Below are 26,578 nucleotides of genomic sequence, written 5' to 3' on the forward strand. Positions count from 1 at the left end.
TAGATCCAAGTTGTTGCTAATGGCAAGATTTCCTTCTTTTTTATGGCTGAGTAATATTTCATTGCATGTATATATGTGTATGTATGTGTCTGTATGTATCTCACAACTTTCTTATCCATTCATCCACCCACGGACCCTTAAGGTTGTTTCCATACCATGGCCATTATAAACAATTCCTTAGTAAACATGGGGGTGCAGAGAGAGCTTTTCTCCACACCCTTGCCAACGCTTATCTCTCGTCTTTTTGACAGGCGCCAGGTGTTATTTTTGTGGTTCTGATTTGCATCTCCCTGATGACTAGTGATGTTACGCACCTTTCCATGTGTCTCTTGGCCACCTCTGTGTCCCAACATGGCATTTTTCCTTTAAAGAAAAGTACGGTTAAAGAATACCTAGTGAATTTATCATTGAATATAATGCTAAGAATGAAAAGACTTGTACTTGGTCCTTATTCACCTCTTGGCTGTGACAGTACGGCTTTGAGTGAGCAGCTGAGCTGTTTCACGGTCGCCGTGGTGGCATGTGCTCAGCCTTCAGTGTCCTGACTGCCTCACAGGCTCTTGAAGTGTTTTCCCTTCGGAGGTTGGTATCCGCGGTCTCCTCACAGCGTACAGGAGCTTGGCATTTTCAGCTGCTTACGGATCCTCGGTAGGGAGTCGATGTTAAGTTTATACTTAAATTTTCATTACCACCGTGGGCACTGGCTCAGGGGATGTTTCAGATGTCAACTCTGTGCGCGTGTGTGCATGTAGGGGCAGCTGTGAAGGGGAAAGAAAGCTGTTCAACTGTTAGGCAAACCCTTGTTACTCTTATATAGAGCAGAACTCAGCCCGTTTCTATTCTATCACAAACTCCAAACTTAGCTGTTGTGAAATTGAACAGCTTATGATTTGAGTGCTGAGACGTGCTGAGGCGCTCTGGTGGCGCCTGACCTCATGTAACCTTCGGCACCGAGGCGCAGGCAGTGGCTACCATTTTCACTTCAGCGGGAAGTGGAGGCCTGCTTTAAGTAACAGCTCGCAAGTGGGCTGGGAGGGAGCCAACAATAGATGACTAGAAACAGACGTTTCCAAAAATAGTGTCGTGTTGTCCTCAGCTCACTGCCAGCTGGCTTCCACCTGCTGCACTGGTACTGCTCTTGCGGTGAAGCTGTCCTCTGCATTACAGACTTCTGCCAGGGGACCGTCATCCAGAGTATATGGGCATGCTTCAGTTTTGGTACAAACCAAACCACCTGTCTTTTAAGGAAATGATACGGTCGTGGTTCCCAGGTTGAGTGTCAGAGCAGCCAGGTGAGGCCTGAGTGTTCTGGTGTGTGTTGTATTGCTTAGATATAGGTTGTTCTTACAAATTGCTACAGTTTCTTGGGAGCTGTAATGGAACAGGCTTGAAGGAAGCATATTTATTCTGTTGGGATTAATCATGAACTGGGCAACTCTTCTATGAAGACCTAGTCATTGGTCTCCCCCCTCCCCACCCCCGTAATCCCTAGGAGGAATAAGCTGAAACCTAAAAAGCAATGTAGTACTAAATACTAAAATAATTTTAATAGGCAAAACCCATCAGCCTGGGACTGTCATGAGGAGTTCACTGTATAAAGGTGTTCCAATCACACGCCTACCTCAGAACATTGTTGAGAAGAGCCAAATGAAAGGGGGCTTAGAGGAGGGCCTGGCTGAGAGGGAATGTTCAGTAAACTAGCTGCTTTAAAAACAAGAAAAAAGGCATTTGTGGCCCCCTCACTTCATGCCTTCAGCTGTCAGAATTTCGTGTTCCTAGCCACGCTAGCGGGCCGGCCCAGCTGCAGCCACCTCCTCAGAAAGTGTCCCGGAGAGGATGAAATTAAGGCAGTTTAAACTATGAATGAGGTGAACCACCTGAGGCGTTTCCAAAATCTGCATACGTTATTGGAAACTGTCAGAATTTGTAGTATTACTAGCTCCTTCCACACTTCCAGGGAATAAAATATGGGACGAATGCCGTGGGCCTGGGGGTGCAGACAAACCTGACACAGACCCTTCGTCAGAAAGCCTTAGTCTGGTAACAAAAGGTGTAAACGCGATGATCAAAGGCGGATTAGAAGGTGTCACGAGGAAGGCAAGTTGCTGCTGAGGATGGCACGTGGCCTTGTTCAGCGCGCACAGGGTTTGGATTTAGGCTCCCGGGAGATGAAGGGTGTGGCGTGAACAAGCACTCACCAGGAGTTTGGCCGGAGATCAGGACGAAGAGGACCCTACGATGCTTCCGGCAGGTGACAAGCGGGGGTGTGGCGGAGGATGGGGGAGGGAACACAGCCCAGAGGCGGTCGGCAAGATCTGTGTGGGAAGTGGGACGGAAAGAGAAGTCCATCATTAAAGCCTCAATCTCCTCATCTGAAGAGTCGAAATGCTCGCACCTGTTTGCTAAGAGTTACTTTTTAAGAATTAAGTGGGTTACGGAATGTACTTAGAACCCTGACTAGCAGAGTAAGAAGACCTCAGTAAATGTCTGATGTTATCACTAACCAATAGCTATTTTAAGTTAGCAGGTACCAGTGTAATAATGAACAAGGCAAGCAAATGAGGTCCTTGTCCACACTGACCTTATGGTCCAGTGGGGCCATGAACATTAAATAAATGTACACGCAAATATTCTGTTACAGAGTCTACCAAGTACTATAAAGGATGAGAATAGGGTGCTGACTGGGAAAATCGGTAAAATCCTTGATAAAACGACATTTAATCTGAGACCCGGAGCGGACGAGGCAGGACTGTTAAGAGCTTCACGTAACGCGAAAACAAGGAGTTTATGAATCATTTACCTGAAACATTGGGGTTAGAGCTGGCCTCCAGGCCCCCGCACACCTCCCGCTGGAACTTCCGCGGCAGCCCCCCCTTCGGCCCCTCCCTTCGTGGCTCTGGGTGCACATCCAGAAACACGGGCCGCTCTTCCCTAGTAGTTCCCCAGAGTCCCAGAATTGGCGCTCTTGGATATGACGTGGGTCACGTGCCCACTACCAACTGGTCGGGGACTGTGACCCTGCTTGGTTTGTCTTGGAGCTGGGCTGAGTTCAGGGGAGATCGGAGCGTTTTCCTTTAAGGGGGTAGGAGCGGTGGGCAGACAGAAACGTCAAGTATCTACAGCATGAGGAGGTGAGGGATGGTCAGCCGAGCAGAGTGGGTGGGGTAGCCATTCGGGCAGAGAGAGCCCGCGTGAAGCCCGGGGCGCGTGAAGCCCAGGGCAGGAAGGAAGGGAAGTAGAGGAGAGGCCGGCTGCCGGCTGGAGCCCAGGTTCTGAGACGAGGGAGGAGCAACTGAGGGTCGAGTCACACGGGGCGGTCCTGGAGGCCACGCTGGGACCCTGGATTCATCTTGAGAGCAGTGGGAGGACACTGAAGGGTAACATTTGAAGTCTGATGAGCCGGAAGGAAGCATCCTAGTTCTAGGGAACAGAAACTAAGATCACAGGAGAGTGGTAAGGGCCAGGGAAAGAGAAATTCTGGTCAAACTGAATTGAGGGGCCATCACAAGACAGGTGGAGACACCCAGCAGGCCATCGGAAATGATTAATGGAATGTTCTTTATTTCCCATCTTCAAAAACCTGGTTTCACTCACACCCCCTCTGGCTGCAGCACCACTTCTTCTCTCCCTTCTTGAGCAAAACTCATGAAAAGAGCTGTCTCAGTCCACGATCTTTGCTTCCTCACCTCCGACCTTTCCAGTCCACTCCAGATGTCCGTCCTGAGCACTCTGTCAGAATTAATCAGTGCTGTCAGTAACAGCGATTTTGCCAAGTCCAGTGGTAATTCTGTCTTGTCTTGGATTCTTAGCAATATTGAAAGAATCGATCACTCAGCCTGAAGTATTTCCTTCTTACTTCACCAGCTTCTTCTTCGTCTCCTTTGCTAGATGTTTCTGCCTCTTTCCATCTTCTAAAATGGAACTCCAGGGCTCAGCCCTGCATGCACTTTGAATATACTCCCTCCCTCAAGCAATCGGTCCACTCTGTGGACTTAGGTACACAGAGCCACGGTAAATAGTGTATAAAAGGCTGCTATAATTTGGGAGTCACCATCGTATACAAGGCTGACCAGAGCTTACCTGGAAAAATAAAACTAAATATCTTGAATTTTACATTGTATCAATATTTAGCAAAAAATATTACACAGTAGTTCCTAGAACAAAGAATTGTTTTGTTTTAGTGACAATTTTCTGACAAAACGAAGATTCACAATGTGACAGGTCTTCACATTTGACTTTCAAGGCCCAGCCATAAAAGAGGATAATCTTTGCTGCATCAACTTTACTTAGACCGGAAGGATCTTGGGCTCCATGGACAGGGCGGCCTGGAGCTCCTGGACAGCTCTAGAGGCGCAGCGGACAGGCCAGAGATGAGCGCCTGGCGGGAGGGGCCCTGGGACGACCCTCCAGAGTGTGAGGCTCAGGCTGTTGGGCCACCGAGCTGGAGGGGGACCTGGAGAGGTTGCAGCCACGCGCCGGGAAGAGGTGACTGGACAGGATGGAACTGACAAGTAAAAATAAAACATCCATCCTGACATTCCAAATGTCCGAGACGTCTACTTCAGTATAGTTCCCTAGGCCTGTAAATGCCTCTCTTCCTAAATTAATTTCAGCTGTCATTTGTAAAGAATAGTGCCTCAAAAGAGCATTGTTGAAATAAAAGGTGTAAAAGACTTGGGATAGTCATGAGAGGAGACAGAGGGGCAGAGCTAGACCCAAGGAAGAAGGCCAGGTCTAGCAACGAGTGTCTAGCCCAAGAAGACTGAAAGTGGCCTTATCTGAGTAGCAAACAGTCACGTTTAAATTTCAAAAATTATTTATCCTGCTTCCTAATATTACTTAAACCATACTCTTCCATTAGGCAGGGTAATGTGAAATCAGTGAAATAGTAATGATCTTTCAAAACTGAGTAACTGAACTACACGTCAACCAGACTGAGGTTAGACTAAATCAATCTCAGTGAAAAGCATTTTATGACATCAGTGTCCGTGCTCATCTTTAAGATGAGTTGGATTTTCAAAAGCAGAGCGATGTCGGGGAGTGTGGAAAACAAAGTAAGAGCAGATTTGCTTTCATCTCGTTCTGTTCAGTTTCTATAATGGAAGGATGGATCCACTACAGTTTCTGTAGAAAGATACAAATAGAAAATATCAATTAGGTATAACCGGTAGCCTTCAACGAAACAAATGACACGACACCGCAGCCATCTATTTTTACACTCATAATATGGTTGGGAGTAGATTCCCAGTGACACTGTAAAACGTGGTAGTGTGGGTGGGAGCCCGAGACGCAGGGATCACGAATTCTGGACCGAAAGAGAGATGGGCTGTGACCTCGCTGGCAGATGTCAATTACAAGTGTTTATTACCATTTCAGCCTTCTCCTCAGATAACACATCTAGTCCCTTTAGGATGGGAACGTACTCACTTTCACCAGTTTCTCTGTTGCCAGCGTCTCGGACGTCCTGTCCTTCACACCGACGAAGGAACACTTTGCTGGGTGGCACTTTTCTAACTGCTACCGGAGTAGCTAGGTTTGAGTTGTACTTTGATAAAATCTAAAAGAAAGCAAACTTCTTTCACCAAGTCATACGAACAACATAAAATAAATTTGGAAGCTGTTCTAAAACATTGAAGAAAAGCCAAGGAAAATTTGAAGATCTGGGTTATTTAAAACGTCAGAATATTTAGCACCGCAGATGTTCAGCGGCACAGAGATGGAGGTATTAGAAGTTTAACTTGGGTGTAGCGGGGATTTCTAAAGCTTCTAAATGTACTGCTGGGTTCATGGAAGCAAGCAGCAGTGTATCCCTGAGAGCAAATCAAGCCTTTACAAAGACGTTAGGGAAATCTGTATAGGAAAGAGGCGAAATAAATGCTCAAAAGAAAGATCATCAGTTATAAAGATTATAAAAACAAGAATCTGAAATATCAACTATGTTTTTTTCACAAAGAGGTAATATATTAAATGCAAGGTTTCCCTCCTTTAACACAGTGGCAAACTGGAAACTGTATATAATGCCTATAGACAGAAGATGCTCCTTCCTCCCTCAGTTTATTATAGTGCCAGGAAAGCAGAAAAGACAGAGAAAGAAGGATAACAAATACTTTACTGATATCTTAGGATGAGTCCCTTCCAGTGGCATTTGGGTATTTCCCCAAGTAGCTTTATCCTTCTCCATAAGCTAGGAAGGTCTCTAGAATGGTTATTAAGAATTCCATTTGCTTAAGCAATAACTCCCCAACACCGTAACTTTTATAAAGAAGGGATGCTCAGCGAATCAGGCTGGTGGTTATTTAGTAGAGTCGGTACTTGCTATAAACCAGTCACAGACGACTGGTCAATTATGTTGTACTAAAGAATCAAATATTCTATGGGAATTCCCTGGCGTTCCAGTGGTTAGGACTCAGCGCTTTCAATGCTGGGGCCTTGGTTCAATACCTTGCCAGGGAACTAAGATCCCACCAACCTTGTGGTGGCCAAAAAAAAAAAAAAAATCAGATATTCTAATATATTTAAACAAATGTTTCTCAAACTGAGGCCCAAGACATCTCAAGTTCAAGAAACACTGATACAGGTTATTCATGATACTCCAACTCTGGAGAACTGGAGAGTAAATGACATTTCTGACTTTGCTAGAAACACCAATGGAAAACTATGGTCACCATGGTGATCACATTTGAACAACGATTAGAAAATATCGTAAGAATACATTTCAGAACATGAAGTTAAAGAGAAAATGGCTCATGAGGGAACAGAGGCGTGATGACATCACTAGCTTGTGCTCAGCTCTGAAGAGCCTTAGCCAGGTGGTCGGACACAGGCTTAACAGCCCAGAATTTAGATTTAGATCCAAACGAGCACATTAGCCCGATGATAAATAACACAGTTAAATATCATTTTCAGGTATTTTCGCAGAAAACAAACAAACAATAGCCTAGAAAAATAACCTGGCGAATATCTTCTGGAATTGTAGTTACTTCTGGAGGTGTAGGTGTTCTGAGCAGATTCTCATAAGAAGAAATCGTAGGAGAAGAGGGATCTGCAAAATTCTCAAAGCACTCGTCTGAATTTACAACTAACGATGTACTGTCTTTCATTTCCAAGTCATTCGACGAACTATTTGTTTTTGATAATGGATAATTTGTGGAAACCTATAGAATAAAAAGAAATAATTAAATTATGGTGGTATAAAGTAATGTAGTAAATAAAAATTGTTAGTCAATTGTTAGTTCTGTTGTGATCTCTAAGTAGGCCGCAAAATGACCCCCTCTTCCCTGACCGAGACCTAAATAAAATCAAGGACACAAAGAAATGGCATATGGAGGAAAAAGTACCATCGTCATTACTGAAGGCTGAGCAAGAGCTTCATGTGAAATCTAAATAGGCCTGTTGGCTGAACCCCAGATTTAGATGGATTCACCACCCAGACTCAGGCAACACTATCCTGGGCCAGGTAAGAGTCGTAGGAGGATGAGCTAGCTACGCCCTCACTGCTGCCAGGGAGAAAGCCCATTCAGGCCAACCCGGCCCGTCTCCCTAGGGCAGAGTCAGCAATGAGGCCAGGAACATAAGCAGTGGCTTACCACAAGTCGCATGGTGCTATTTAAATTTAATTATACATTAATAAAATTAAAAAAAACTAAAAATGAGCTCCTCGGATGCACTAGCCACATTTTACGTGCCCAGCAGCTAGCTACCACACTGGATAGCACAGATTACAGAACATTTCCATCACTGCTGGAAGATACACTGGACAGCCCAATCTACCATATTGGTTGTCTTAAGTGTTCATACCAACTTTAAACAGGGATGAGGTTCTGATTACATAGTAAATTTGTTCAATGGGAAAAATTTGGAAAAAAAGGCATAAAAATCACCCATAGATAACCACTTTTTGGTGTGTTTCTATCCATTCTTATTCCTTAAAATATATGTGTATGTGTGTATTTATATACGTACACATATATATCATTTTCCATATCATTAAATATTTCTTGAAGACATTCTTTCTATATGTTCTTATCTGTTTTTCAAAACATCCTAGTCACATGACACTGGCTCTTATGGATTTACCATAGTATATTTTGCTTCCTGTTTATCATTTGACATTTAGTTTGTTCCCATATTCTGCTCTTATAAATAATGCTGTTTTTCCCTCTATAACTTCATTGTTATAAATCTTTGTCCCAATGTGCCTTAGAATAAATTCTGGTTAAAGGGTATGGAAAAATTTTAAAGCTCTTGATGTTTGCTGCCGAATGACCCTCCGGAAACACTGTAAATATACTCCCAAAGGCTACAACAGTCTACGTTTTTTAAACAGACTGTTTGAGTCTGGAAATAGTGTATCGGATTCACTACGGAAAAGATTAGCACTTTCAATTTTACGGAAGTTTACCAAAGCTGTGCTGTTCTTTGTAGAAGGGATTTTCAAACCAGGAGTGCAGAATGTAGGTGCCACGGGAGAATGTGTATGCTCGGCATCTAGAAGACATAAATGGCATGAAATACATTTGAAAATAAGGTTGAAATAAAGATTTTAACTTTTATATAATAATCTTTGTCAGTTTAATTTGTGCACTTTATTTTTAATAACTTAAGAAATTATAACTCTATTGTGTACTTAACTGGACAAGAAAAAACAAAACTGTCATATTCACAATCTAATTATCATTAGCACTAATAAAAGTTCAGCAGGGTTGCAAGATGCAAATGCAATACACAAAAATGAAGTTCTAGTATAAGATCAACAAACAATAAAAATATACTTGAAAAAGAATATTTTTCACAATAGCAACAGAAAAGATAAGACACCTACATATAAATCTATTAAAAACTGTGTAAGACCTTTATGGGAAAATCAAATTTCTGAAGAAGAAAAAGGAGGAGGAAGAGGGCAAGGAAGGCCACTTGCCCTCCAAGATATAAGGACGTCCTCTAAAGCTGTAGTAACTAAAAGCAGTGTAACACTGGCCAAGGATGGAAGAACTGGCTACTGGAACAGAAGAGAGAACCTAGAAACAAGAACATGTGTATATGGACATTTGCTATCTGTAACAAAGTATGCAAGCAGCCTAAAAATACCAAAGAGAAAAAGTAAACATGTTAGCAAAATGATCAAACTGGCAAAAGTTTCTTAAGTCTAATCATCAAGTGCTGAAAAAGATGGAGAAACAAGAACTCAAACACTGTTGGTGAGAATAAACCACAGCCACTCTACAGTGCCAATTTAGCATTTCTAGAAAAAGTAAAGATGTGCATCCCCTTTGATCTAGAAATTCTACTCCAAAATGTGAGAGACATGTGTCCAAAGGACAATTTAACTAGAGCACTGCCTGTAATAGTAAACAAAAAAACAAACAAAAAACCAATTTAATGAACCCTTAAGAAACAAATGAATAGGGACTTCCCTGGTGGCACAGTGGTTAAGAATCTGCCTGCCAATGCAGGGGACACAAGTTTGAGCCCTGGTCTGGGAAGATCCCATATGCCACAGAGCAACTAAGCCCATGTGCCAGAACTACTGAGCCTGTGCTGTAGAGCCCGTGAGCCACAACTACTGAGCCCACATGCCACAAATATTTAAGCCCACACGCCTAGAGCCTGTGCTCCACAACAAGAGAAGCCACCGCAATGAGAAGCCTGCACACCGCAATGAAGAGTAGCCCCCGCTCACTGCAACTAGAGGAAGCCCACGCACAGCAATGAAGACCCAATACAGGCAAAAATAAATAAATCAAATTATAAAAACAACACAAAACAGAAAACCAAGGAGGCTGAAGGATAACATTCTAAAATATATCTTACAGGAATCTGAGGAAAAAAATTGAGGAATTAGGAGAGAAGTAATATTATTAAAGAGGTAATATCAGAGAATTTTCCAGAATTAAGGAGATGAGTCCTTAGCTTGAAAAAATCATGGCTTGACAGGCAAATTCTATCAAACATTTAAAGAAGCGCTAACACCTATCCTTCTCAAACTCTTCCAAAATATAGAGGAGGGAGGAACACTCCCAAACTCATTCTACGAGGCCACCATCATCCTGATACCAAAACCAAAGATGTCACAAAGAAAGAAAACTACAGGCCAATATCACTGATGAACATAAATGCAAAAATCCTCAACAAAATACTAGCAAACAATCCAACAGCACATTAAAAGGATCATACACCATGATCAAGTGGGGTTTATCCCAGGAATGCAAGGATTCTTCAGTATATGCAGATCAATCAATGTGATACACCATATTAACAAATTGAAAGAGAAAAGCCATATGATCATCTCAATAGATGCAGAGAAAGCTTTTGACAAAATTCAACACCCATTTATGATAGAAACCCTCCAGAAAGTAGGCATAGAGGGAACTTACCTCAACATAATAAAGGCCATATATGACAAACCCACAGCCAACATCGTCCCCAATGGTGAAAAACTGAAACCATTTCCACTAAGATCAGGAACAAGACAAGGTTGCCCACTCTCACCACTATTATTCAACATAGTTTTGGAAGTTTTAGCCACAGCAATCAGAGAAGAGAAAGAAACAAAAGGAATCCAAATCGGAAAAGAAAAAGTAAAGCTGTCACTGTTTGTAGATGACATGATACTATACATAGAGAATCCTGAAGATGCTATCAGAAAACTACTACAGCTAATCAATGAATTTGGTAAAGTAGCAGGACACAAAATTAATCCGCAGAAATCTCTTGCATTCCTATACACTAATGATGAAAAATCTGAAAGTGAAATTAAGAAAATACTCCCATTTACCATCGCAAGAAAAAGAATAAAATACCTAGGAATAAACCTACCTAAGGAGATAAAAGACCTGTATGCAGAAAATTATAAAATACTGATGAAAGAAATTAAAGATGATACAAGTAGATGGAGAGATATACCATGTTCTTGGATTGGAAGAATCAACATTGTGAAAATGACTCTACTACCCAAAGCAATCTACAGATTCAATGCAATCCCTATCAAACTATCAATGGCATTTTTCACAGAACTAGAACAAAAAATTTCACAATTTGTATGGAAACACAAAAGACCCCGAATAGCCAAAGCAATCTTGAGAAAGAAAAATGGAGCTGGACGAATCAGGCTCCCTGACTTCAGACTATACTACAAAGCCATAGTAATCAAGACAGTATGGTACTGGCACAAAAACAGAAATATAGTTCAATGGAACAGGATAGAAAGCCCAGAGATAAACCCACGCACATATGGTCACCTTATTTTTGATAAAGGAGGCAGGAATATACAATGGAGAAAAGACAGCCTCTTCAAAAAGTGGTGCTGGGAAAACTGGACAGCTACATGTAAAAGAATGAAATTAGAACACTCCCTAACACCATACACAAAAATAAACTCAGAATGGATTGAAGACCTAAATGTAGGCCAGACACTATCAAACTCTTAGAGGAAAACACAGGCAGAGGACTCTATGACATAAATCACAGCAAGATCCTTTTTGACCCACCTCCTAGAGAAATGAAAATTAAAAACAAAAATAAACAAATGGGACCTAATGAAACTTAAAAGCTTTTGCACAGCAAAGGAAGCCATAAACAAGACGAAAAGACAACCTGTAGAATGGGAGAAAATATTTGCAAATGAAGCAATTGACAAAGGATTAATCTCCAAAATTTACAAGCAGCTCATGCAGCTCAATATCAAAAAAGCAAACAACCCAATCCAAAAATGGGCAGAAGACCTAAATAGACATCTCTCCAAAGAAGATATACAGATTGCCAACAAACACATGAAAGAATACTCAACATCATTGATCATTAGAGAAATGCAAATCAAAACTACAGTGAGATATCATCTCAAACCAGTCAGAATGGCCATCATCAAAAAATCTACAAACAGTAAATGCTGGAGAGGGTGTGGAGAGGCGGGAACCCTCTTGCACTGTTGGTGGGAATGTAAATTGATACAGCCACTATGGAGAACAGTATGGAGGTTGCTTAAAAAACTAAAAATAGAACTACCATACGACCCAGCAGTCTCACTACTGGGCATATATATATACCCTGAGAAAACCATAATTCAAAAAGAGTCCTGTACTACAATGTTCATTGAAGCTCTGTTTACAATAGCCAGGACATGGAAGAAACCTAAGTGTCCACTGACAGATGAATGGATAAAGAAGATGTGGCACATATATGCAATGGAATATTACTCAGCCATAAGAAGAAATGAAAATGAGTTATTTGTAGTGAGGTGGATCAACCTAGAGTCTGTCATACAGAGTAAAGTAAGTCAGAAAGAGAAAAACAAATACCGTATGCTAACACATATATATGGAATCTAAAAAAAAAAGTCATGAGGAACCTAGGGGCAGGACAGGAATAAAGACACAGACCTACTAGAGAATGGACTTGAGGACACAGGGAGGGGGAAGGGTAAGCTGGGACAAAGTGAGAGAGTGGCAGGGACATATATACACTACCAAATGTAGAATAGACAGCTAGTGGGAAGCAGCCGCATAGCACAGGGAGATCAGCTCGGTGTTTTGTGACACCTTGAGGGGTGGGATGGGGGGGTGGGAGTGAGGGAGACACAAGAGGGAAGAGATATGGGGATATGTGTATATGTATGGCTGATTGACTTGTTATAAAGCAGAAACTAACACACCATTGTAAAGCAATTATACTCCAATAAAGATGTTAAAAAAAAAGAAAAATCATACTAAATTATAAACATAATAAATAAAAATCTTACAGATTAACAGGAAAAAAAAGACAGATTTTCCACAAAAGAAAGCTAATCAGACCAATAACATTCTGCTCACCAGCTGCAATTGATACCGGTTCACAATGGAATACTTTCTTTAAAATGTTCAAGAAAAAAAAAAAAAACTGCTCAAGAAGGGTTTCCCTGGTGGCACAGTGGTTGAGAGTCCGCCTGCCGATGTAGGGGACACGGGTTCGTGCCCTGGTCCGGGAAGATCCCACATGCCGCAGAGTGGCTGGGCCCGTGAGCCATGGCCACTGAGCCTGCGTGACTGGAGCCTGCGTGTACTCCGCAAAGGGAGAGGCCACAACAGTGAGAGGCCCGCGTACCGCAAAAAAAAAAAAAAAAAAAAAAAAAAAAAGATTGGTGCATGAATGTATATTTATATGTTTTAAGTTAAAATGTTAAAAACAAACAAACAAGCTGAAAAATACTGAATACAATCAGGAAGAGTATGAAAAACATACCAGAAAATTATATTTCTCTTCTATGAAATCATGCTGAACCCGAATGGAATGGCACTTCCTATAATTCAGTATTATGAACCGAGAAGATGCAGAAGGCTGTTAGAATGTCTAAGGTAATAGAACCATTTTCTTGTACAAAGGGAGTCTGAAAAGAGTACAGCTGAGAAGTAACTTGATTTTCACACTTACCATTTTCTTCCAATGGCTGGGTTATGGGGCCAGGAGTGGCAAAGAAATTATTGTTGTTCACTGGTTCTGTTTCTATGGCCTCCTCACTGGTGTGATTCATAAGGAAATAATAAGGTCAAAAGAAGTTAATATTAAACCTTTGGAAAAAAATTTAATCTTACTGTATATCATCAAGTCTGGACAAATATTCAGTTATGTTTTATGGAACAGTAGTTCCATGGAACAAATTGTTTTTTTGTTTTGAAATGTATATCCAGGGCTCAAAAAAAGGTTAAGAACCATTTTGTATTGACAGTTTTGACTTAGAAGTGGGTTAAACTTCCGTGGCGGTCCAGTGGTTGGGACTCTGCGCTTCCACTGCAGAGGGGCACAGGTTCGATCCCTGGTCGGGGAACTAGGATCCCACATGCCGTGCGGCCAAAAAAAAAACAAAAAAAACTTTGACTTAAAGGAAAGCTATGAGTTCAACTCATTAGTCCAAATATAGGAATTGTATAGCTCATGGCTTCAAAGTCATAAAGTGTAATTTTATACCAGTATACAGATAGAGATTAAGGACATATTTTTAGACTCAGAGACTGATCCTGCTATGTTAAGGTAGTTCTAGCCAATTACCCAGATGTCTGAAGTACGGTTATAAAGAAGAATATCACTGAATACTAGAAGATGGTTCAATTAACCAGCTGTCCTAGTGTAATTTACTGAATAATCTTTACTTCAAAAACACCTTCAGTATATATTAAGTTCTTATGTAAATTAGAGGCTGTTTCTGGGCTATTCTGTTCCTGCAATAGGTCCATTCTGTCACAATTTTATACTGCTTTACTTACTGTAGCTTTATATATTTTCATAACTAGTAGGTTAAGTCCCCTCGTTACTGTTATTTTTCATTTTTTTTTAGTTATCCTTACTTTTTATTCTTCCAAATAATTTTAGAATAATTCTGTCAAATATCCCTCACTTTCTACCTTAAAAAAAATACCAAGGTTTTATTGTAATTATATGATATCCATAAATTAACTTGATAGGACTGAACATCTTAATAATATTCAGTCATTCTATTCAGAAATATGGTCTATTTTTTCATCCTAATTTTCCCTTTATACAACTCAGAAATATTTAATGGTTTTATTCATATTGGTCTTTCACATACAATTGGCATGAGTATTTTACCTTTCTGTTTCAAACTTGAATGATTTCCCCCCCTGTATTTACCAATGTTATTAATAAAATATAGGAAAGCATATTACTTTAAATATTTATCTTACAACTATATAAAACATATCTTATCAATATATCAGCTTCTTTCTTGAACTTTTATTATTTCTAGAAATTTTAGATGTGACCTTCTCGAGTTGCCCAAGCACAAAACATGGCCTAGAAATACATCAGAGTAATACTTACTTCTGTTTCCTATCTCACTACATTGGCCAGAACATCAAGAATGACATTAAAAAAAAATGATGTTTAATAGTGGTAACAGATAGCTTCACTATTAAGTTAGATATTCACATTGTTTATTATGTTAATGAAGTATCTTCCACTTAGAGTTTGACCAAACAATTTAAATGAAGAACGGGTGTCAAATTTCATAAAATTCCTTACTGAGGAATAATAATAGGATAATCTATTGAGATTATCCTAGTTTTTAATTAATTAATTAATTTTATTTTTGGCTGCGTTGGGTCTTTGTTGCTGCACATGGGCCTTCTCTAGTTGTGGCGAGCGGGGGCTACTCTTCGTTGTGGTGCATGTGCTTCTCATCGCGGTGGCTTCTCTTGTTGCAGAGCATGGGCTCTGGGTGCGCAGGCTTCAGTAGTTGTGGCGCACGGGCTCAGTAGTGATGGTGCATGAGCTTAGTTGCTCCGCGGCATGTGGGATCTTCCCGGACCAGTGGTTGAACCCATGTCCCCTGCACTGGCAGACGGTTCCTTAACCACTGCACCACCAGGTTAAGTCCCCTACTTTTTTTTCTTGTTGAATCATAGAAATGGTGTATTTTATGAGTTCCCAAATATTAAACTATGCATTCCTGGGATAAGCTTAACGTGGAAGTTATGCATTATAGTTTGACTATTCTGTAGAATGTATGAGTATTTTAATTGGGATTTTAACATGTATATTCACAAGTAGATTGGGCCATAGCTTCTTTTAGTGTGCTCTTTCTGTGTTTGTATCAAGGGTATATCAATCTCAAACTGAACTGCAGGGTTTTCTGTCTTATTCCATTTTTAGAAAAATCACTTTTTTTTTGAGTGTGTGTTCCAATAAAATTTTATTTACAAAAAATAGGCAGTAGGCTGGGTTTGGTCTCTGGCTATAGTTTGAAGACCCCTGAGAATGACAGTTCTTTTTAAACGTCCTTATTTTCAGAGTATCTCATTCTTGAGGCAGTTTATAATTTTTTATCCATTATACCCCCGCTAACTCTGTGTAACCAGGATGGGTATGGTTGTATCCATTTCACTAGCGTTTGTGAGTCTGAAGGTCCCCAGGTCAGGTGTTGGCATCTGAACTAGAACATATGTCTCCTTCTCAGAAAAAGAACTTTCATGTAAGATGGAAGGTATATGTTCTCTGAAATTATGAAAGGATTCATCCAGGAAACCATCTGTGCCCAGAGCTTTTTGGAGCTAATTCTCTGATAACTTTTCCGGTTTTCTTCTCTGATTTTTGGTCTATACAGGTTTTCTAATTCAAGTCTGTTTTGATAATTTTGTGTTTTTTTTCAAAACTTTTTCATTTATTGAATTTTCTCAATTTCCCAGTATTATACCCTATAGTATTTCTAATAGCTTGAAAAATAAAAAATATAGCCCATAGTTCCTAATTTTGCCATTTGCATTAATGTTTAAATAAGAACCAATTCTTCAACATATCAGTTTTACCCTTCTGCAAATATTTTGTAATGACATTTTATCTTTAGTGTTTACTCCCTTCACTTTTCCCCACAATTGTGGTTTTTTTTTCTGACACTTTGAGTTGAATGTTTATTTTCCTTCTTTAAGAACTACAGTTCTTAAAGGTATGGATTTATATGTGGTACTGTGATATGTGATATTTTCATTTTCATTGTAACTCATTAATTACCACTTCCATACCAATCACTCCTCATCTCTTCAGTCTAGCATGGAATTCATCACTGTGCTTCAAATTCATATTAAAATACCTAAGCTTAAGAGCACCTCAGAACCAACATGTAAGGAAACTCATCACCTTGACTGCATCCCAAGCTGCAGGTATTCCTGTTTTAGTTCCCTAGCATCACTTCAGGCAACAAAACAGAAATCTGTGATTTACCCAAGATCCTCTTGTCTTCCCAAGTCTCCATACCACATCAGTTGTAAGTTTTTAATAATTTTAAAAATTTTATCCTTCTTCTCTATCTTACCATATACCATCTGTTTTCAGGCTCTTACCATTCCTTCTGTATCTTCTAACCTGAGGAAACTAATAGCTCACACTTTACTGATGGAATTGGTGATTCAGAGAAGTTTGAAATATGAAGTATCTGAAAATCTTTGAAGGAAAGATATTGTCTGAGACATATTTCTTCTAGGGGAAAAAAAAATCAATAAATACAAAAGATTTAGAAAGTTAGATAAAATGCTCCTTTTAAGAAAGCTGCTTACCTGTTATTCTTCACATTTTTAAGTCCCATTGTGTAATCTTCATTTAAACACACAGTATATTCAGAGATACCAAAGTGTTCTAATTTAGGAGTCACACACTCAAAATCATCCATCTTCAGTGCACATTTGGGAGTTTTTACTAGTGGCCGTTTGGAAAATGGAGTTGAAATTTTGGGCTCTTCCTTCTCGTTGTTTACTGCCCGGGGAGGGTTTGGCAGAACTTGGGATATCATGTACCGCTCAAGTCCAAAATCGGAAAGTTGTGGGCTACGCGGAGGCTTCTCAGAAACAGAACTGCTTGGAAGAGCAGAATCCAACGAATCCCCCTCCACATCAGGCTTCTCAGGATTTTCACGTTTATTGGACTCTGGTTTAGAGTCAATGACTTCTTGCTCATCCACTGGGAGGAAAAATCAAGGTCATATTCTGGTCAAACACCAGACTAGAAAATTGTCATTTACTAAAACCACATAAAACAGCTCCATTTGAAATGTCCCAAATCAGCAAAGGTCCTGACTCTCTCCTTATATTCTAAGGTTTTATTTCAATTGTCCCTTCAGATTTCTGACATGTACCGCCTTGTCCACCCATATCTCATCTAGGTGATACATTAGAGAAGGGGAGTAAACTAAAGTGTTAAAAGACGAAAAAACAATACTCACAAATAAAAGTGTAATTTCCTTACTTTCTCAGTTAATGTGATTTACCAGTCTTTCTTAACATATTATGAAACTATCTTATCATGTAATGACATTTAATTACAGTGTGGAATTAACTACAGTCTAGATTTAACACAAAGTAAAATAATATTATTTTAGATTTCTAACTTACAGGTGGCCCAAGGTAAAAAGGAAAGACTGTTACACAAATATAAATTTTTAACCTAAGTCAGTCTGGAACACCTGTATCAAAAACCTAGTTGAGAGAAATCAGAGGAGAAATTAGTGAGACAAGTAGTTTCTCAATCTTTAATAGGTTATATCTGACTCCAGACCCCCATATGCTTAACCACTACACTGTACATTTCAGACTAAATAACTTTACTCACAACTATACTTTTTCCCACAGTCCTCTGCCATTTCCTGGGTATACCACTGGTTAATGAGTTTGGTGTGGAGCTAGGTTGGATCCAGGATAGCACTTACAATGCCAAGAAAGAGTTCAAGAAGGAAAATACTAGTTTTGGGTATGAGAGACAACAGAAAGTGAAAGAGGTATACCTAGAAAGAAGGTAAGTGGATTTGGTCAGGATTTGGGTAGAGACTAATTTAACAAATGATAGGGTTTCGGTGAGACAGTGAGACAGCAAGGTATAAAGGTATAAAGTAGAGAATGGAATGGTGGAAGAAAATGCAGAATGACAAATATAAAACGTGTATTAAAGAAATGTAGTACGAAGTAGAAAAGGAAAATTAACCAGTAATTGGAAAGGGCTGATAGAAAGAAGAGACAGAGGAGAGGGTGAGATGAAGGAAGAGAAACTAAAATGTATTTAGAATCCCCGATGGGATAGGCGTTTTTATATTTAATTTTTACTCCATTTAATTTTCATATTAACTGCTCCAAGCACAAAAAAATCTTTGAATATTTTTTCCTCATTTAAAAAGTTAAGGTACTTAACAACATTTTGGAGAACATTCAGCTGATAGAATTTAAAGAGCCAAAATCTGAACCCACATCTTTTGATTCTAAATGCTGCCATATGTTTAAGCATTCAGAGGGAGTTAATAAAGAGATTTGTTTTAGATGATTTTGAACAGATAACACTTGGTTGCTAAATGGGAAATATTAATTGTAACAATCATACATATTTATTGAAAGAAATGGGAAATAAAATTTTCTAAAATTTCCTGTTTGTTGCATCCTTTTTAAGAAAATACCGGGAAGGGACTTCCCTGGTGGTCCAGTGGCTAAGACTCTGTGCTCCCAGTGCAGGGGGCCTGGGTTTGATCCCTGGTCAGGAAGCTAGATGCCACATGCTGCAACTAAGACCAATGCAGCCAAATAAATAAATAAATATTAAAAAGAAAATACTTATACTTTATTTTTTAGGAGTCATTACAGATTGAAGGAAGTGAAGGATTGAAGGAGGTGAAGAGGTACACACTTTTTCTATGAAGATATTACTTTCCTTGTTTTGATCGGCAACCGAAATGAACTAGGAGAGGGTATTGGTTTTTTGTGCATGATAAGCCACGACATGTTAAATGTGAAGGATGCACCATTTAAAAAAAAGTTATAAACTTTGATTTCGTAGTCTTTTGGCCCTTGGAAGAGCTGTTGATTCAGAGCTGTTTTGGCATTGTGCTTTCTGTTAACTTTGAGAATTGTTACAAGAACTACCAAAAAATCTATTGTTGAATTTATTACAAGGCTTTCACTGATGAGTTTAATAAAATAAAGTTATCATCATTATTACTACCTCTTAGGGAGGTATTAGCATCTCTAGTTCACTAGTGAGGAAAAGCAATTTAGAGAAATTATCCAAGGTCACACCTGTAGTAACTGGTGGAACCAGTTTCTGAGTAACCAAAGTCAACCTGTCCACACCAAAGTCAACTGAATTCTTTCCATTATACCATGTGGATTATTTAATATACCTTCATATATATCCTCGATATATACATATTTGTTGAATCTAATTAATGTTTTATTTATGTACAAAGACTCTCATAATAGAAATGAAGACAGTGAATCATATTGAAATTAGTTACTCACAGTTATGGGTATAACAATAGTTGACAATGGGTGATTAGCATATGAGGTACTGTTCTAAGCAAATTTTATCTCATTTAATCCTTACACAGCCTCAGAGGTAGATACTATTAAACATATCTACTTTATAGGACTTCCCTGGTGGTCCAGTGGTTAGGACTCAGTGCTTTCACTGCCGTGGTCCTGGGCTCAGTTCCTGGTCGGGGAACTAAGATACTGTAAGCCATGCAGCGTGGCAAAAAAACAAAAAAAATTCTCTCATTTATAGATGAGAAAGTGAGGTACAAAGTTAAGTAACTGGTCAAAGATTAATACAGCTAGTAAGTGGTGAAATTAGAGATTTGAACTCAGGCAGTTTGACTCTAAATTCTAAACCATCATGCTTCTCTACCCTTCATTAGAATTTTAGAACTAAAAAGGACTTAATGAATTTATATAGCCAAAAATCTCTCATTCTATGGAAGAAGAAACTGAGATCGAGAAAAGTGAAATAGCAGCCTTACGGTTGGGCTCTCAGCTGTTTACTGGCAGAGCTGACCAGAAACCAACTATGCTCAAGTCACACAGATTTATCTTGTACCCTTCTTTCACCCAGCATTGTGTTGGTTCTCTCATCTAGCATTTGCAAAGGGAAGCAAGGACTGTCTTTATATTGCACCACTGATCAGCACTGCATCCAGAACACAGCGATTGCTGAATAAATGATCAAAGGGTTATCACATAATGGCAGAGTCAGAACTAGAGACAATGGCCAAGCCTATAGTAGTCTTAATCATGCTGCCTTCTTTCTTTAATACTAAAACAAATGCTATAAAATGCAAGTTTTTCACACCTGAATTCTCCTTGGCACGTGGATTATATCCATACTTCTGGAAAAACTCTCTTATTTTCATGATATCCATTGAATTTTTTTTCATCAGTACTTTTGTTGCCTTTATGAAACCAATGCTGTCTTGACTTTCCAAGCTTGCTTCATCAAGAAGAATATTGACATCATCCTTTTATGAGGAAAGAAAGTCCATTTAAATTTAACTTTTGACTAAGTCTATTTAGTTTTTTTAAATTACCACATAAAAATGATAAATTAATATTGTAAGATTGATACCTTTAGAGTCCGGACTTCTGAATGAAGGTCATGTAAAACTCTCATTGGATAATCTTCAAAGTCTTCAATATGAATATTGAAAGAAAAAAGTATAACAAGGAAAAGGAGAAAAAAGAAAGAAAATATAATTTAGTATAGTTTTTTAGAATTATAAAATCCTTGCAGATACTTAAAGACTTTTAAAAAAATTTTTATTAGACTATTACATACAGAATGTATAGAAATCGTAAGTATATAGTTTGACGAACTTTTAAAGTGAACATACCTACGTAATCAGCACTCAGATCAGGGACTGGAGGAAGGAAGAGGGAATGTAGTCCTACTTAGCTGTTTTTCCTTTACGGTTAGCACGTCTTGGTTCCTATTTTTTTTTTTTTTTTCTTTTTTGGTACGCGGGCCTCTCACCGCTGTGGCCTCCCCTGTTGCGGAGAACAGGCTCCAGATGCGCAGGCTCAGCGGCCATGACTCACGGGCCCAGCCGCTCCGCGGCACGTGGGATCCTCCCGGACCAGGGCACGAATCCATGTCCCCTGCATCGGCAGGCGGACCCGCAACCACTGCGCCACCAGGGAAGCCCATGGTTCCTATTTTTAAAATCTTTGCCAGTGACAATGCTTTTGTTTTGTTCGAAAAGCTTTATTGTTTGGACTTTTGCATTAATTTAATTAATTTATTTATTTTTGGCTGCATTGGGTCTTCATTGCTGCACGCGGGCTTTCTCTAGTTGCGGAGAGCAGGGGCTACTCTTCATTGCAGTGTGCGGGCTTCTCATCGCAGTGGCTTCTCTTGTTGTAGAGCATGGGCTCTAGGCACACGGGCTTCAGTAGTTGTGGCAAGCGGGCTCAGAAGTTGCGGAGCACGGGCTTAGTTGCTCCACAGCATGTAGGATCTTCCGGGACCAGGGCTCGAACTCGTGTCCCCAGCATTGGCAGGTGGATTCTTAACCACTGCATTTAGGACTACAATCCATCAGGAATTGATTTTTGTGTATGGCAAGAGGTAAGGATCAAGATCCATTCTTTTTTTTCCATATGAGTGTGCAATTGACCTGGCACTGAAAAGACATCCTTTACCCACTGTACCATCACCTTTCTTATTAATCAACTGGTCATATACCTAACATAGAAGCAGGTTTTTTTTTTTTTTTTTTTTTTTTTTTTTTTTTTTTTTTTTTTTCGGTACGTGGGCCTCTCCCGCAGCGGAACACAGGCTCTGGACGCACAGGCCCAGCGGCCATGGCCCACGGGCCCAGCTGCTCCGTGGCATGTGGGATCCTCCTGGACCGGGGCACGAACCCGTGTCCCCTGCATCGGCAGGCGGACTCGCAACCACTGCGCCACCAGGGAAGCCCTGAAGCAGTTTTTAAAAAGATTTCTCTTTTCTAAAACATGCCTCCTTTCAAGACCATCTCCTTCCACCTGTTAAAAGTTGACCAATTTTCACATTTGTAGAGGTGTGGATGGACCTAGAGACTGTCATACAGAGTGAAGTAAGTCACAAAGAGAAAAACAATTATAGTATATTAACGCATATATGTGTAATCTAGAAAAATGGCACAGATGAACCGGTTTGCAGGGCAGAAATAAGAGACACAGATGTAGAGAACAAACGTATGGACACCAAGGGGTGAAAGTGGCAGGGGTGGCGGTGGCGGTGGGATGAAGTGGGAGACTTGGATTGACATGTACACAGTAATAGGTATAAAATGGATAACTAATAAGAACCTGCTGTATAAAAAAAAGGGTTGACCAATTTTCATTAGGAAAATGCAAATCAACAACACAATGATATTGTATTTCATACCACTAGAATGACTATAATTAAAAAGACAACAAGAGAAGCCACCACAATGAGAAGCCCGTGCACCGCAATGGAGAGTAACCCCCGTTTGCCGCAACTAGAGGAAGCCCGCGCACAGCAACGAAGACCCAACACAGCCAAAAATAAATAAATTAAATAAATGAATTTATTTTAAAAAAAAGAGACAGACAATAACAAATGCTGATGAGGATGTGGAGACATTGCAACCCTCATTCATTGCTGGTGGAAACGTACAGTGGTGCACTTTGGTAAACAATTTGGTCGTTCCTCAAAAAGCTAAACACAGATTTACCATATGACCCAGCATTCCGCTTCTAGATGCATACCAAAGAGAACTGAAGACATTACATTCACATAAAGCTTTGGCACACGAGTGTTTACAACAGCATTATTAGTCATAATAGCCAACGTAGAAACGACCCAAATGTTCATCAACTGATGGATAGATAAAATGTGCTAAGTCCATACAATGAAATAGTGATCCATGCTACCATGACAGGGGTGAACCTTGCAACACTTCGCTAAGTGAAATGTCGGTCACAAAAGCCTACAGATTGTACAATTCCATTTATAGGAGATGTCCAGAATAGGCAGATCTAGAGAGACAGAAAGTCGATTAGCGGCCGCATAAAGAAGTGCAGTAAGTAGATGGGGGCAAGATTCCGGGGAGTGGCTGTTAAGTCACCGGGGTTTGTTTCGGGGGGTTATGAAAATCTAAACTCAGTGTGATGATGGTTGCACGCCTCTGGCAAGATACTGAAAACCACCGAATTGTATCCTTTAACATGGTGAATTTTATGAGATTCATAACTGTGATCATAGAAGGCGAATTTGGGGGATGTTCATTTTCTGTAACTATAACAATTCCATATTTTCTGTAATACATGCGGGCCAGGAATTGAAAAAATTATTCCAACTTTTTCTTGTAAAACCAAAAGCAAAGAAAGAATGTGTCTAACCAGGCAACAGATTGGTAAGGAGGTAAATTAGCACAAGCTTTATGGAAAACTATTCAGCTATGTCTAAAATATCCAAAACCATTAATACAGTTTTGTGTCTTATAGCATTATCTCAACTATGTAAACAAAGTCAAGCAAAACAAGGCAACGCTAAAAGGATGGTAGAAAAGCTACTGAACTATTAATAGCTGTGTCTTCTGACGGTGACGTTACAGCAAAGACTTATTTTCTTCTTTCTACTTCTCCGTTACCTCAAATTTTTTGCCGTGCACATATATTGCTTTCACAGGCACAAGCATAAACATTTTTAAATGGCTGGAAAACTATTCATAATATAGTTAAAGGAAAATGAGTCTGCGTCTACAGGGTGCGATATTTTAAGGCGGATTACAGTTACGACGCACAAAATAATCTCAAAATCTGCACTACTCTTGCAACAACTTCAAACAGTCTCTTAATACAAACGTTAGTGGTGGAGAATTTTTCTTTACCTATATTTTATTTTTTACTTATTTTATTTATTTATTTTGCGGTACGCGGGCCTCTCACTGCTGCGGCCTCTCCCGTTGCAGAGCACAGGCTACGGACGCTCAGGCTCAGCGGCCACGGCTCACGGGCCCAGCCGCTCCGCAGCATGTGGGATTTTCCCGGACCGGGGCACGAACCCGTGTCCCCTGCATCGGCAGGCGGACTCTCAACCACTGCGCCACCAGGGAAGCCCCCTTTACCTATATTTTAAAAAGCAGTACTGCCTATTAGCTTTCGTTATGGCAGTACGGTTTGTTGAGAAAAATACACTGCAACTGTGGACCATCTGGGTGAGACCAAAGTCACTCTGCATGTCAAGAACAGGGCTGAACGGCTGCTGTTAGAAGAAACGTTTCATCTTCTCTTGGTCGTATTTTTCTTGATAAGCCCCCACTACGTGCACTTGAAAGCTCGTCGAGTCTAAATGAGCGCGTGCATCGCGAGCCTAGCCTACCGGCTCGATTAGGGCTTTGGTTTCTAAGTGCGGCTGTTTCTCCGCCCCGCGTCCCTGCCGGGGCAGAGGCTGCGCGCAGCGCTGGGCGGGCCCGGGGGTGCCTGGGGCGAAGGGCGCCACCGCCTCTCCCGGGAGGGCTCCTCACAGTCCAGCCCCCTGTCGGTCGGCCAGTGCGCGCGCCAGCGTCCCTCACGCGGCTCACTCACCGCTGTCCTCTCCGTCCAGCGCTCGCTGCAGCCGGGCCGTCTCGCTATCCAGGGTAACGGCCAGAGACCGCAGCTTCCCGCAGAAGCCCCGGATCAGATCCATGGACGAGCCCCGCACTCGTCCTCAGCGCCCGCGAACGTTTGAATCCCGGCGCCGGAAACGCCATTGGTTCCGCGACTCGCGCAAGGCCCTTCTCGCGAGAGCTGAAGCTTCGCGCGAGGAGACGGGCGGCACGTTGGGAAAGCGCGCTTCCGGCGTCCGGCTTCCGGCGTCGTGTGCCGGTGTGCGGAGGGAGGCCCTGAGGCGCGGCTGGTGAGTGTTGGGGCGCGGGTTGGGTTGGTCTGCGGGCGGCGGCGGCGCCATCCCTCTCCCCGCGGCCGGCGCGCCGTCGACTCCCGTTTCTGTGCTCTCGGCAGGCGCCATGTTCCTGACCGCACTCCTGCTCCGCGGCCGCATCCCCGGCCGGCAGTGGATCGGGAAGCACCGGCGGCCGCGGTCCGTGTCGGCGCAAGCGAAGCAGAACATGGTCCGCCGCCTGGAGGTCGAGGCGGAGAACCACTACTGGCTGAGCCGGCCCTTCCTCACGACCGAGCAGGAGCGCGGCCACGCGGCGGCCCGCCGATTGGCCGCCTTCCAGGCGCTCAAGGCTTCGCAGGCGGCCAGGTTCCCCGCGTCCCGGCGGCTGGAGGACCAGCTTGGCCACCTCAAGGTCACCGGGAAGTGGTCCTGACCCGCGCCACGCCGCCTGCGTCCTGCGGCGACGAGCGGGAGCCTCTGGCTGGAGCCCCACGGAGCCCCGGCCAAGCCCCGAGTGCCTGCGACGGAGGTCCCGGGCCCACGCTCTCCACCCCCCGCAGTGTGTCTCGGTCGGATCGCGCGTCTCGCTTCTCTGCCCTGAGGAGGGAACCGGGCCGCGCTGTGGCATCTGGGCCTCGGTGCGAGATTCTGCTGGGGGCTTTGCTGTGCATGCTCGCTTACCTTCTGCCGACAGGTCGTGCCTACTCGGACATGAAAAAAATCTTTTCCAGTTAAACGCGCTCCTAAAAAGAGTGGTTTCTGGTGAGATTTGCTCCTAAAGGTGGACAGTTGGACATCGTCTATTTTCGGGGACTCCCCCTGGAACTAAGACCCTTAAGCCAGGCGGCGCAGCCAAAAAACAAACCAAACAAAATAGTCTATTAAAAAAAATCTGGTTGTCACCTCAGTATTGAAATTTAAGGATGATTTATGTATTTTGGATATGAGTCCTTTTTCAGGTATTTTTTCCAGTCTTCGACTTTCCATTCTTTTAACAGAATGTCTTTCAAAGAACGAACGTTCTTAGGTTTGATGAAAGGGACAACTGAAAATTGTTTAATAAAAGCTAAATTAAAACCTTTTTGATGCGCTTCCCTGGTGGCGCAGTGGTTGCGAGTCCGCCTGCCGAGGCGGGGGACGCGGGTTCGTGCCCCGGTCCGGGAAGATCCCACGTGCCGCGGAGCGGCTGGGCCTGTGGGCCGTGGCCGCTGAGCCTGCGCGTCCGGAGCCTGTGCTCCGCAACGGGAGAGGCCGCAGCGGTGAGAGGCCCGCGTACCGCAAAAAACAAAACAAAAACCTTTTTGATAAAGCCGCGTGTGCTCTGGCGTAGGTAGACCACAGTGTCGCCTCACTCAGGTAGCCCCCGCGGTTGCCCGAAGGGTCAGCCCCATCGCCTTCCCAGGGCAACACTACCACACCCGCCAGGTGACCAAAGCAACAGTCATCCCCGAACACCGAC

The 26,578-nt window shown here is 41.7% G+C and overlaps 2 protein-coding genes across 2 annotated transcripts; one reads left to right on the forward strand and one right to left on the reverse strand.

The window, feature by feature from the left end:
* Positions 1 to 2,704: 2,704 nt before the first annotated feature.
* Positions 2,705 to 25,002, reverse strand: SKA3 (spindle and kinetochore associated complex subunit 3). The gene is made up of 9 exons (XM_059041482.2): positions 24,822 to 25,002; positions 20,854 to 20,915; positions 20,581 to 20,746; positions 17,034 to 17,433; positions 13,402 to 13,487; positions 8,402 to 8,487; positions 6,951 to 7,154; positions 5,428 to 5,557; positions 2,705 to 5,124 (listed from the first exon to the last, which is right to left on the reverse strand). Exons 1-9 carry the CDS (start codon positions 24,922 to 24,924, stop codon positions 5,087 to 5,089), a joined length of 1,275 nt encoding a protein of 424 aa, XP_058897465.1. The 5' UTR covers positions 24,925 to 25,002; the 3' UTR covers positions 2,705 to 5,086.
* Positions 25,003 to 25,047: 45 nt separating this feature from the next.
* On the forward strand, positions 25,048 to 26,026 carry MRPL57 (mitochondrial ribosomal protein L57). The gene is made up of 2 exons (XM_059041501.2): positions 25,048 to 25,134; positions 25,239 to 26,026. Exon 2 carries the CDS (start codon positions 25,244 to 25,246, stop codon positions 25,550 to 25,552), a length of 309 nt encoding a protein of 102 aa, XP_058897484.1. The 5' UTR covers positions 25,048 to 25,134; positions 25,239 to 25,243; the 3' UTR covers positions 25,553 to 26,026.
* The last annotated feature ends 552 nt before the right edge of the window (positions 26,027 to 26,578 follow it).

This window comes from Kogia breviceps, chromosome 16 (genome assembly GCF_026419965.1).
Source record: "Kogia breviceps isolate mKogBre1 chromosome 16, mKogBre1 haplotype 1, whole genome shotgun sequence".
Classification (NCBI taxonomy): domain Eukaryota; kingdom Metazoa; phylum Chordata; class Mammalia; order Artiodactyla; family Physeteridae; genus Kogia; species Kogia breviceps.